The 13,421-nt window shown below is 38.6% G+C and overlaps 1 protein-coding gene across 1 annotated transcript in view; it reads left to right on the top strand.

The window, feature by feature from the left end:
• The window catches only part of LOC126190882 (nucleosome-remodeling factor subunit NURF301), a 289,288-nt gene that overhangs the window by 123,840 nt on the left and 152,027 nt on the right, over positions 1-13,421 (top strand). Inside the window, exons 16-17 of the mRNA XM_049931491.1 lie at positions 3,560-4,005; positions 10,723-10,922. Coding sequence (XP_049787448.1) covers positions 3,560-4,005; positions 10,723-10,922 — 646 coding nt within the window. The remainder of the gene's footprint in view (positions 1-3,559; positions 4,006-10,722; positions 10,923-13,421) is intronic.

Here is a 13,421-nt window from a genome sequence, read left to right on the forward strand (position 1 = left end):
GTCTTTAAGTAAACATAAGTTACACACTGGCATTTTTTGCTATTATGAAACTTACTGTAAATTATATATGTTGAAACCCCATCTTACATTTTTGTGTGGTTCAGACTTAAAAAACACAAAATTGAGTAAAATGCAGAATCAAGGAAAATGTTACTAAAAAAAAAAAAAAAACATGTAATTGGCATATATCATTAAAAATTGCAATCATCTTTAATACATTGTATAAAATCTATCTAACTGGAGGAAATTAAATGTACAATAAAATGTTTATACGAGGGCTGGAACTTAGTGGCAACTATTTATTCACAACCGATACAAAAGAGTTACACGTTTGCACCTGTTACTGTTCTTCGAAGTAGTCATCAGCGTTGTGTAGAACCCATTGCCAATGCCGTGAAAAGCGTAGTATACCGTTAGCAGAGCCTGTTCTGTTGATAGTGCGAATGGAGCTGTCTGAAGTTATGGTGATTCTCTTGTACGACTGTGATGGTGTTATCCTGACGCATTACGCACCCCCATGGCATACTGTCAATGCACAGTATTAGTGTTTGTTTTTGGAGTTTCACCTGCGACCAGCTTTGTGAAAGAAGCGGCGACACTGTCTTCGCAACCCCCTCATCATTTTGCCCAACGATGCATGGGCACATACAGCACAAGCTGTGGCTGCTCTGTTTGGTCGATGAGACTGGCAAGTACTGTACCATCCACCATACTCCCCAGACTTAAGTCCTTGTGACTTTGATTTGATTCCAAAGATGAAGGAAACACTTCATGGCATTCGATTCAGAACTGTTCCTGAGATTCAACAGGCAGTAGACTGCTCCATTTACACCATCAACAGAACAGGCTCTGTTAACGGTATACTGCGCCTTCCACATCACTGGCAACGGGTTCTACACAACGCTGATGACTACTTTGAAGGATAGGAACAGGTGAAAACATGTAACTCTTTTGTATCGGTTGTGAATAAATAGTTGCCACTATTTAAGTTCCAACTCTTGTATGATAATTTATGGTAATGAATTTCATCAGTTCTTAAAAAGTCACAGGTGTGTAACAGCAAGTAAAAACTCATCAAAAAATTGAAATAGATATCTGGGTTTAAGGCAATTGAGCTGGTTTCCGACATGCTATGATCACAAATTAAACATTAAAAACATGCATTTTTGAGAGATCATCCTTTGTGATCGCCCAGAAAAAAGCAAAAGTTGATGAACATGTTGAATTAAACCAGAAATATCACAGCAGCTAAGTGGTTAACCTATAAGCAAAAATGTGGACATCTGCTTAATGACATACTTCTGTCACCATTGCTGTTACTGTTTAATGCTTTTCTTATGAGCCGTGCTTCATTTGCTCACCACCCTCGAAGTGTTATTTTAGGCTTGATGAGAGAAACAGATGTATGAAAAAATGATTTTAGTTGCCCAACTTAAATTACAAGCTTATTAGAAATCTGCTCAGTACACTGTGTAAAATGTACATTTGAAAGAAAGGTGTTACAGTTCTGCTTTGTGCTCTCTATCACTGCCGCCAGTCCTTATGATCTATAGTGTGTGGTGTGTGGGGTGCAAAGTATATACATGTGTTGTGTATTTAGTTATTTCAACTGTATAATGTCAGATTTGAACAAGAAATTCTTTAAAATGTGTTATCGCAAAACCCTTGTTCTGTTTCCTCGTGAAATCTCTTATACAGCATGTCTTCTGCACGAAAAGTGTTTTTTCAGCACACCATCAAAATGCCTTCACCCCTACCATCACTCCCTTCGCTGAAGGGTGACTCCCCCTCTCCACACATCCTGTAGGTGAGCTCATTTTACAGGCGTTAGTGTCGGTTGGTGAGTGCGCTGGCTATTGAGTTCAGTAGCCAGAAATGGATGACATTTCCTAGATTATGATTGAGCGTATTCTTCGAGGCCCAGTGTTTGAATTTAAGAGGTTGATGATTCATATTGTTGCTAAATACAGTACATCGAAAATATAGGCAAAAAGATGAGACTGAGTTAAAAGTGGCACAAGAAAAGGTGGTGGCTGGGACCCTTCATCACGTATTGACTCAGTCCAGAACATTTTGTGTGGACTGTCTTGTTTTTCCATTACCGCTGCAACTTAGCAGTAGTTGTGTCGTAATTGCACAGTGAAGCTAAATGTTGCAAGTTGTGTTGGCAACACCAATTGTGGATTAAGTCAGCATTTCCTCTCTCACATCTTCCACCTACACGATGACCTAAAATATTCATTTAGCTCCGCCACCACCCGTGGTGTGAACCATCTGTCTTTTGTGTCTATCATTCAGTCACATCAAATGTCAGTAGGAAGAAAATGGGACGAAGTCAAGTGAGACGTTGAGTAAGAACTTAGAGTGGAGGTAAACTTTACTAGGAAGAAATGTGAAATCTGGGAATTTTTAGCATCCATATCATGGGTTTCTCACATGGGTTATGAATTTATGGTGTAGAATCACAAGAAACTTAAAATCGGAGAATGTAAGATTGAAGTTCCACTGTATACTTATCTATTGGGTTCATGGACTGCCTCATGTTTGCATCTTGCTAGTAAATATATTTCTCAGTGATGGTGAGCAGCTTAAAAAAAAACAACAACAACTTCCTCTATCTAAATGAAATTATGAAATGAATCCGATTTTGAAACCTATATGAAGTGTGCTATTTCAGAGTCACTGGAGTCAGTAGAGCATTGAGAATATGGGTATTATGCTTGGACTGACATTAGACGCTATGCATTAACTTTGTTCAGTTTAAAAACGAAAATTAGATGCAGATTCAATTGAGTTAATGAATAACTCATTCTAGTATGTATCTCATATTGTTATAAAACATCATGTAGTGTTCCTCTTCCAGCTAGTCACTGTTCAAGCCATCATTGTGTCCAGAATTTGCTGTGCAACTTTCTGCATGCTTTGATAATTGCTTGAGAGCATTGCAGTCGTGAATCATGATGAGTATGATCAATGGGCAGGTCATTTCAGGGCATGCACCAACTGCTATGGGCATGATCAATGGGCAGGTCATTTCAGGGCATGCACCAACTGCTATGGGCATGATATCTAATGTGCTTTGTGGTGAGAAACATGTCCCTTGTGAGGACAGCTTTAGTGAGGAAAATGTCAAACTATTTCTACATGACAGGTCGGACCATTCGGCCAAAATATGTAACAATGAACTCTACACGAATAACACTTGAATACACAGCTCCAAGCATGATTGAAATGCAGAAAGTGGATATGTTGATGTTTTATAGAATGGGAATGTGCCATACATGGCATGCATCATTTGTTTGTGAGGCCCAGTAAGAACTGTCAAACTAGTACACTTATAAAAGCAAACAGTGGGAGCTTTTTAGAGGATAGGCATGAAAATTTGATTCAGTTGCCCGTAATGTGGCAAGTATGAGACCCATTTTCAGCTAACTTAAAAAGTCTACATTGTAATGTTATATGTGAAACTTCAATACTTAACAAACGGCTATCATTTAATGAAGTTGGATTATTTTTCTAGTAATTGTGTTTTACTGACAGAAATAAATTTCTTTTTTAGCAGCATCAAGTGAAGAAAATATGGATGCCATTAAGAGGGATCTGGAATCTGCTGTACCTGTTGATGCAAGCTGTGAAGATGAAGCCAAAGTTGCCACTCCTGTAATTTCACATAACAGCAACATAAGGTCCAGCAGAGAAGTGAAACAAGAGAAATGCGATGAAATACCTAATGTGAAAACAGAAATGGCAGAGGAGTGTAAAAAGGAGATTGTAAGTGATAGTAATGTTTACGAAGAGACAGTAGAACTTACAGAAGGGCCTGCAATGTGCAGTGAAGTAGTTGTATCTCCAATAACATCAACACCATATGCAGAAGTGGAAATTTCAACTACTACACCTGAAAGTTGTACGGAAGTTGAAATTTCTACCAGTTCAGATGCAAAAGTTGCCACTGATGATAATAGAGAACATGAGAATGATGATACCAGACACCAGAAAGATAAGGTAATGTATGATGCAGATTATTTACAGCATATAAAACTTTTTGTCATAAACAGTTTGTCATATTTGTAGCAGACTGATTTGTGTACAACATTCCTGTTAATCTCATTGTAAGACATTTGTTCAGTTTAATTAGTTTGAACCTTTTCAAACTAGCATGTTGAGAGCTACCAGTTAAGCCGTAATTAAGAGGTGTTGATGCTTGATGTGTGCCCAACTTAGAATATGAACCAGGAGCTTTTCATAAAAGAAGAGAGATGTTGAAGGGGGGCAAACAAAGCAATCAACTGAGAACAACTTGGACAAATTTTTACACCGCAAAAATATTGTTTAACTGGTTCTACAGGGTTGGGCCGTGATGTCAGGGATGGTAAAATAAATGCTGATCACCAAACGGCTGGTTTCACAGATATTTCGTAAAGGCTGGCACCAGTAGAAGCTGTACGCAAGGTTTTGCACCACAAGATGTTCTGCAGGAGCAAATAAATGACTAAAGTCGAATCTTTTCAAGATTTATTCATGATTGACTCTTTTCAACAAAATATTTATTGACGAGACTTGGTGATTAAGGGTTCTCAAGGAAGAAAAGGAAAGATGGAGATGATGATGATGATGATGATGACGATGACGACAATGACTGTTTTCGATAGTAGTGGTGTAATTCAGAAAGAATCTGTGCCTCCAGGTAAAACAATAACTAATATATCATCATACAGCACGTCCTCTAGTGTACCAAGTGAGGTAATGGAGTCACATTAGGGTGTAGTAGAGCTTACATTCTTGTCTGGCAATCCAGACTTATATTTTGCTAACTCTACTGATAAATGCTGGGATGGTTACCATAAAAAGAACATCGCTGATTTCTTCCCCTGCCTTTGTTTAAGCACCTTAGTCTGGAAGTATTGTGAAACTATACATTTTGAAATGTAGCAGTGTGATAGAGCAGAAGTGTCAAAGTAAAGAAAAACTCTGAAAGATATGTTCAGTTATGCTGTCCTGACAGTCATCCCTCAGTGCATAGTTGTTACATGTAGATGATTCAGGGCTCAGATTAAATATTCAATGCTATAGATATGTTGAGTTCACATGTGGTGCTGTAGATGGATATACATTTACTAAAGTTGTTTGGTGTGCTCTGCAAAAACAGTTGCAAATTATCTTGGCCTAGTGGCTTGGTGAATCTTCAGTCTTAATGGCTGGAAGCTGGTTAAGGGGATGATGGAAGACAACCCCATGTTTCTCAGTCTTTTGGTAGCAACTAGTACCCAACCATTTCAAAACACTGACAGTCACTGGTACTAACACAAATCTAGATTCAGTGGATCAATCTACCGAGAAGTTAGGATGATGTCTTGGTGCAGAAAATTTTGTTTAGACATTGATGCTCACAACCATTAAGCAGACATGGTCACTGACTACTGTCTGTATTGGATGGTGTCTACAGAGATAAACTATGTGAAGTTACAGACAAAGGAATGTTGAATTTCAAAACATTTACTGAAATAGAATGTCTTGTGTCTCATCTCATTTACTGGTATCTTTTTGTTTTTAGACTTTGTTAAATCTCGTCTCATAGTTGTAATTATGTTATAGGATATATAAAACACACCTTTCACTTGACTATTATGTTCCGCTAAGCATATACTCAGACACTTGTCTATGTACAGTTTACTACTATAGCTAATACTGCTACTACTATTACAGATTAAAATAGAGTTATCAATGTTAAACATAGTTAAATGATCATTAATTTTTGGGTGAAACAATAACATTATCAGTAGGAAAAATACTTGTACACAATGCAAGTTTTGAGAGGCATGTGCTAAAGTTGCCTAAATTATAATATGAATTGTTCAGTTGTCATAAGTTAATCAGTTTGCAGCACTATCATTAGGGACCTGAAAAATGCACATTTTGTGATAAATGCAAATATAAATGTAAATTGTGCCTCAAAGTGTGAAATTACCTAATAAATGCTATTTTATAGCAAATTGTATACAGGTGAACTATTGTATTGGAGGTAATTTGATACAGCTTTATTTTCTGGATATAAATATTGAAAATTAACCAACTTTCGGTTACTTGTATCACAGATTATTTGGCGAAGACTGTTTTGGAAAAATAATGCATCGAGAACATATCTGCAAAACAGAAAAAAAAGAGATCAGAATTGCAATGATGTATCAGTGCACTTGATGCTCTGGTTTCTCACCAGTTATGTGTTGTTGAATGGTCTGTGTAAGATTTGTGCTGCGTAATGAATGTGGTACTTGACCATGGAACCTAGTGTCTTAAGATAAAGAATGAACAAAGAATTATGTATGTTAGTCTACTAGCTAAAGTTCAAATTTAGTTTAATACAGATATTTTAATGTGGTCGTTTTAGGCTATTGGTGTTTTGAACCTTGGTTTTGTCAAATACTGGTGGAGGTCAGTCCAGGACTTCCTTGTTTAAAATGCTGATAACCTCAGCAAGTAGTTGCATGGTAACCTTTATCGAACACGTGGATTGTTATCTTTTCTTATTCTGAAGTGAGAGAAGAGAATAATCCTTGTCCATCACAGAGTTCTATTAACAGGGTGTATACGATCCGGGAAAAACCCGGGAATTTTTTCATCCGAGAGAAAACCGGGAATAACCCGGGAATTTTTCGGAATTCCGGGAATTTTTCATTGTTTTAGCTTTCAGTTAAATTTTTGTAATTTTGACTGCAGAATTGATTCTCTAGCAAAGAATGTTATTGTATCCTGCTACTGGAGAATGATACTGCAGCAATAAAATAAAATGACAGGAAAAAAATAAATATTTAGTGGCAAAGGAAATGTGCAATTTACAACAAAACACCATGCATGCACAAGTGTCTGTAAATAGCAAAAATATGTCAAAGGCTGTAGGGCGCAGACTGTAATTCTTCGTAATAATAAACTGCTTGCTATGAGCAGGACGTCACAACTGTTCACGTTAGGTTTGTTTGTCCAGTTGCCAGCGGTCTGTTGTGCATGCGCATTTGACTCGCGTATAAGCAGTGCTTCTCCCGTTTCCCGCTGCTTGAAGTTTGGCTGTTAGCCGTATCGGTAGTAGCAGCAAGCAGCCAGATGCAAACGAGAAAAATTTTTCTCGCACACCATTAGCTGCCAGATTCGCGCTTTCACAGAGTTGTCGGAGTTGTAGTGGGGTGGGGGTTAGTCTCCATGTGACCCGTGTTTACGTTAAGTGATTTCGCTGCTTCTCTTCGTGTACAGCTCCCACGTCAAATGAAAACAAAACGGATTTCTGTGGCCGGGAGCTATCAAGTGAATTAAAATACATTCGCATAATTACGGAGGGCAAAAATATATTATTAATTTCAGTTTTCTGATTTTTATTTTATTTCCAAGTTAGTAGCAGTCAAGCATTAATCGCCTTGCAGAACAATGAAGTTATTTTTGCAAGTTTGCTAAAGAAAGTTGGATTTATTAATCTTTCCGCTGATGCAATCATTTTATTTGAAACAAAGTGTTTCATTCTACAGTATTAGGTAGTTGCAACTGTTCGCTGAATTTCAAGTGCAATTTCAAGTGCACATTATCATCTTCTGCCATGTATGGCATTATGCCATAATAAAGAACCAAAAATGAGATCGTAGAATACTGGTACTCCAAGAAAATTTACATCCCAAAAACCACAATGAAAAGCTTAATATCAGATGGGACCTACTTCATTGTGAATCTGGATAAAGCCAATTTGCACTTCAAGCCGAATTATGCATTTTAGTATGGTTCATGGAATTCCAATGCTCTTTGGAGTATCCTCTGATGCCCTGTTTCTTTTACGGTGCAATGTAATCTCTCTATAGTGCTTTATACACACGAACATGCGGGCTTCCTACACCACTGCAGTTGCACATGCACAATAATGCCTGTTTTCTGGCGCTCTCTGGTAACTGGTAAATCGACCGTATTTCTAACAGTCTCCGGATAGTACTGTGAACGGTGGTTAGAAAAGCGTTACTTTCAAAGTAAATTTCTTTTTACGCAAGGTGTGAGAAAGTGGGATGGATATCTAAATCACAGAGCATTCGAAACTGAACAGTTTGAGAACCAGCCACTTACAAGAATTTCGAGCCGAGACATTTATGTCATAATTTTAAATTTACTGGCACAGTTGTGTGATGTATCTTAAAGTATAACACACACAAAAAAAGATAAATATTACATGTGAGAGCTTAACTTCTGTTGTAGCGTGTTAATCTTAGAGACCAATATTATATGTGAAAGCTTAACTTCTGTTGTAGCGTGTTAATCTTAGAGACCAATATTATATGTGAAAGCTTAGCTTTTCTTGTAGATATACGGGTCTGTGTACATTAATGTAAACCGTTAGACTATATGGGCTGCCAAAAGTACTCATAGATGGCATGCCACTGTACCCTACTATCAGGAAAATTGATGCATGAACATACCCAACAATCAAGTTGTTCAAGAAATTGCTGTTCCCATATGTGGGGCAATGTATTCACCACATCCGCAACTCGAAGGACTTCTTGCAACATTTTGAGCAACTACATATCACAGAATCTGACATAATGGTTAGTTTTGATGTTGCATCTCTGTTCATTAGGGTGCCACTGAAGGACTCATTGCAAATGATTGCAGAGAAATTTGACGATTCTCTGTTCAGGCATATAGTGATCACAACTTATTTTCTATACAGGGGTCAATAATGCAAGCATACAGAAGGTGTAGCTGTGGACGGACCTCTGTCTCCAGTGGTTGACAATATGTTCATGGAGAGTCTTGAAGACGAGGCATTAGAGGCAGCTAGATACGAATCCACATGCTTCTTCAGATGTGTGGATAATGCCTTTCTGATTTGGCCTCACGGTTGAGAGAGGCACAATGGTTTTCTGGCATATCTTAATGTAAGCCACCCCAAATATTAATTTCATTAATAACTGGAAAAAAGCATGCCCAGTTGCCATTTCTGGATGTACTTGTTGGAAGGAGAGCAGATTTGTTGTTTGGCCACAGTGTATATAACACATCTACACACCTGATTTATACATTCAAGCCAGCAGCTGCGACCACCCATCACAGAGGAATGGAGTTCTGAAGACAGAAATGAGCATCTGTGATCAGTGTTGTGCAAGCATGGATACGTGCCCAAACAGATTGAAAAGGCATTTCAACCACCCACACTGTCAAACAATCTAGAACAAGAGCAAGAAGCGGCAAACGTGGCATACCTACTCGATGCTGAATTATTTCTGCAAAAATCAGCAAGATTCTTAGGAAACATAACATCAAGTGTATGTACTGTCCACCTACCAATGTAAAAGGACTACTGGGAAGTGTGAAAAGTGACCTGGGACTATTAAAGTCGGAATTTATAATATACCTTCCCAATGTGGCATGTCGTACACTTGCCAAACAACTAGGATAGTGGACATCAGATGCAAAGAACATCAGAGGCACAGCTGACTAAGACAGGCAACTAAATCAGCCATTGCCAAGCACTTTCTGGAACTCAGCGATTCCATGAACTATGATGAAATGAGGGTTCTAAAACAGACCAGCTTCCCCCTCTCCCCCTCCCCCCTTCCCCCTTTCCCCTTTCCCCCTGCCCCCTACCACCTCCCCCAGTACTGGTGCCGGCCAGGGTGGCCGAGTGGTTCTAGGCGCTACAGTCTGGAACCACGCGACCGCTACGGTTGCAGGTTCGAATCCTGCCTCAGGCATGGGTGTGTGTGATGTCCTTAGGTTAGTTAGGTTTAAGTAGTTCTAAGTTCTAGGGGATTGATGACTTTAGAAGTTAAGTCCCATAGTGCTCAGAGCCATTTGAACCCAGTACTGTGGCAGTGTTATAAGAGAGTCAGGTAAAGGTGGTTGAAAACCTTGTGAATTGTAACACTGGATACCAACGCAGTAGTGTTTGGGATCCTGCAATAGAGTTGCTGAAAATACAGCGGAGGCAGCAGCTGGAGGAGAAGAAGAAGAACTGAGGGAGTGGACGTGGGGAAGAACCCCAGGCACACTGGACCAGAGAGGGAACACCTATGGCTGCTGCTCGCAGGAATGGACTGCAGACATTAATCCTGTAACCAGCCATGAAGTGGACCTATTCCACTCAATAAACAGTCTCAGGATGGTGAAGATAACAAGTCACCTTGTTGGAATATTGTGCAGGAATGACACTGATTCTTCGCAGCACTCCAAGAAAACGGATTGCTGTGAAAGTCTGAAGAATTTCAGAAAACTCGAAGTGTAAATAGAGGCGGAAGAAGAAAACAAGCAAAGACCATTTCGGAACTGTTGAAGGTTTTGCAAATGCAAATATTCTGGTCGAGGTGCTCCCCCGAATCACCACTTTTGCTAGCAGTCTATTTGAAGGGGCTAGTCTTCATCTTCAGGCAATTGCATAACATTTTTTAAATTTGTATGTCGAAATCATTCGCAAAAAAATTAGATGCAAATTTTGTCACATATATGCAAATTTCACCAAAAATATATGCAAATCTCACCAAAAATTGATGTGAATTTTGGCAAAAACAGCTGTTACACTTTCAGGCCCCTAACTTTCATAGAAGTTAATTAATTCTTTTAAAAATTAACTCTTTTATTAGTATTTTATTGAAGGTCTTTTTGTCACTGAACTTATTTTAGTAATCTTATTGATCACAACTCTTATGGCAGTTATTATTTTGTTGCTGGCAGCACTCAAAAATTTTTTGTTGTTGACAGAATTCCCTGAGTGATGAAAGACAAGTGACAATTACAACAAGTGAAGTTGTTACAACAACTACTACCATAACTACACAGCATAAAATACATATAGTTGATGGCCATGTCCAAAGTATGCAGAAGAAAGAGGTTCTCTCCAAAGCTATGAGTAATAGCAGTTTGAAGAAAGTAGAAGTGGGAACAGAAAATACACCTGCAAGGTAACATTTCTAGAACATGAACAAGAATATTGATTTTCTCTTATTAGTTTAGAATTGGTACTATATTAGTTCTTTTACTACTGTATTAATTGCTGTTGTACTCCAGAATACTGTGGATGAAAATATAATTATGAATACTAGGAAATATTTAATGCAGAATAATTTCTCTTCACTCTTTAATAACTGTTTGTCCCCCCCCCCTCTCTCTCTCCCTCCCCCCTTTTTTTTACAATATTTGACAAAAGATGTAATATCACTAAATTTCAGTGTTTTCAGATCACATTTTTTGGAGCATTATGTGTATGTTACTGTATTAAACAAAATATGTTTAAATGATTGCAAAAGTTGGTTACGATGTAATTGATAGAGAACTTAAGCCCATCTTACATGGAGTAAGATTTGCTGTAAGTTTACTTGGTGGCTTGCGCGATGGCTCCTTTGTAGGCGCCATTGTCTGCTAGCTGGCTTCCCTCCAGGATAACTCTGGCACTGTTTGTTTGGATTCTAATGTTATTGAATACAAGTCAGAAAGCTGGTTAACTCACGAGGTGAAACAGAATGTGACGGAGCCTGATTTTAAGAAACTGTTTGGTAAAAAAGTTTGATTCTCTTGCATCTCATAGCTTCATTTGTCAGCTTCCTGATGAACTGCCTATAATTATGTTAGTAATCATAGTTATTGTGGTATTTCGAGATTGAGTAAACTGCTGCAAAAAATTAGAAAAGTTTGCTTTGCAGAATAGTGTTCATTATGAATTTGCATTTGATACAAAATAGGTCATACATTACTTTGTACGAAATAAAGTTGACATATTGAGTTACTCTTTAAACTTGGAATACTAGTACTTCTATATCCAATCTCGAGAAAATGGATTGCATGTAACACACTTTGTTGTGTGCATGAGCTTATGATTCATTGTAACATACCTTGTCTCCCATAAACGGTCTGAGGTACTGAAACGAGATTTTGGTAAATGATCACATAAAAAAGAGGAGTGCCTTTTTCCATATGGTTAATGTGTAAAAGTTACTTATCTACCATGATATTCAAGCAACTACATATTTTTTCGATGAAGTAATGTAATTTTTAAGGGCCATCAATATTTAGTGAAATGAGAATTTGTATGGGTTTGGCAAAATATAAGTGAAAAAATTGCAATTTTATTTTTATACCAAGAAGGGGTTTTTTCATATACTATTGACCTGTCTTGCCCTCAGTTGCTGGTTTAATAATTCACTGCTTCAGCATTCTCCTGCAATTTCAGCAGCATTAGAATGTTAGGGAATGTAGCTTTGTAAACTTTGCTGTGTTTTGGCAAAAAGAAGCAAATTTTAACTTGACAATGAGAGAGGTTACATATTATTAAAAAATCATCACTGATGATATTTCTCTGAATGAGAGGGAAAAAAAGACTAAGAAGTCTGGAAATAATAAATCACCACTTCTGTTGCAATTTTGGAGGGATGCTATACCCCAGTGTGCTTTCAGTACTGAATGAACGGAACTCAAACTGAGCAGATGATTTTATTTCTGATCTCGGTGGTCTGAGAAATATGATTACATTTCAGTTTGAAGATTCCTGTCAACTGCCCATCAAGGAGTAAACAGGTATTTTAGACGAAGTAGTAAAATCCTTCACTCTGTATAGGGATAGGAATTAAAAGATGGTATACAGTGACTTAGCAACTGTCATGGGATAGGCACCTAATATCGCGTGGGTCCTCTTCTGGCCCTGCTGATTGCAGTGAGATGCCATGGAAGTAAGTATACAAGTCACTGGTACTCCTCAGAAGGCATCCAATATGAAATCGTTTTCAGACTGGCAGCCAATTCAGGTCTGTTTGCGGGTGCAGGATCGATGGCACCCATGGCATCTCAAATATGCTTGATGGGGCTGAAATCTGGGCTCCAGGGTGGTTATCTCAGTCTTTGGACCTCCCCTGCACGTTCCTGGAATCATTCCTGGGTGACATGGGAGCGATGTGGTGGCCTGTTAACATCTTGAAATGCCACAGAACTGTCAGGGTGTTGGAAGGCCAGAAATGAGTGGAGATGGTCCTGAGCAGCTCAACGTATCATGGACAATTCAGAGACCCTTCTAGAACAACTAGGGGGCCCATTCCACACCAGGAAATGCACCCTGGATCATAACAGACAGACCACCACCCTGGACCTCACGTTCTTGGCAGGTGGGATCCATAGATTCATGTGGTTTGTTCCACACATGGTGCCTTCCATAGCATGATGCAGATGAAATCATGATTCGTCTGACCATATCACATTACGCCATTGTCCCAGTGTCCATTCCTGGTGATTGATGACAAATGCAAGCCGTTGCGCCTGATGACGTTAGGTTAACGGTGGCACCTGTGTGCAGTGCTGGCTCCCATATGCCATGGAACCCATTTTTCTGTGGGTTATCCACTGGGAAATGTGTCTAGCATATCCTGTGTTGAAATGAGGTGTGATTTTTGTACTGTTGCTCTTCTGTCACTATT

Source organism: Schistocerca cancellata, chromosome 1 (genome assembly GCF_023864275.1).
Source record: "Schistocerca cancellata isolate TAMUIC-IGC-003103 chromosome 1, iqSchCanc2.1, whole genome shotgun sequence".
Lineage (NCBI taxonomy): Eukaryota > Metazoa > Arthropoda > Insecta > Orthoptera > Acrididae > Schistocerca > Schistocerca cancellata.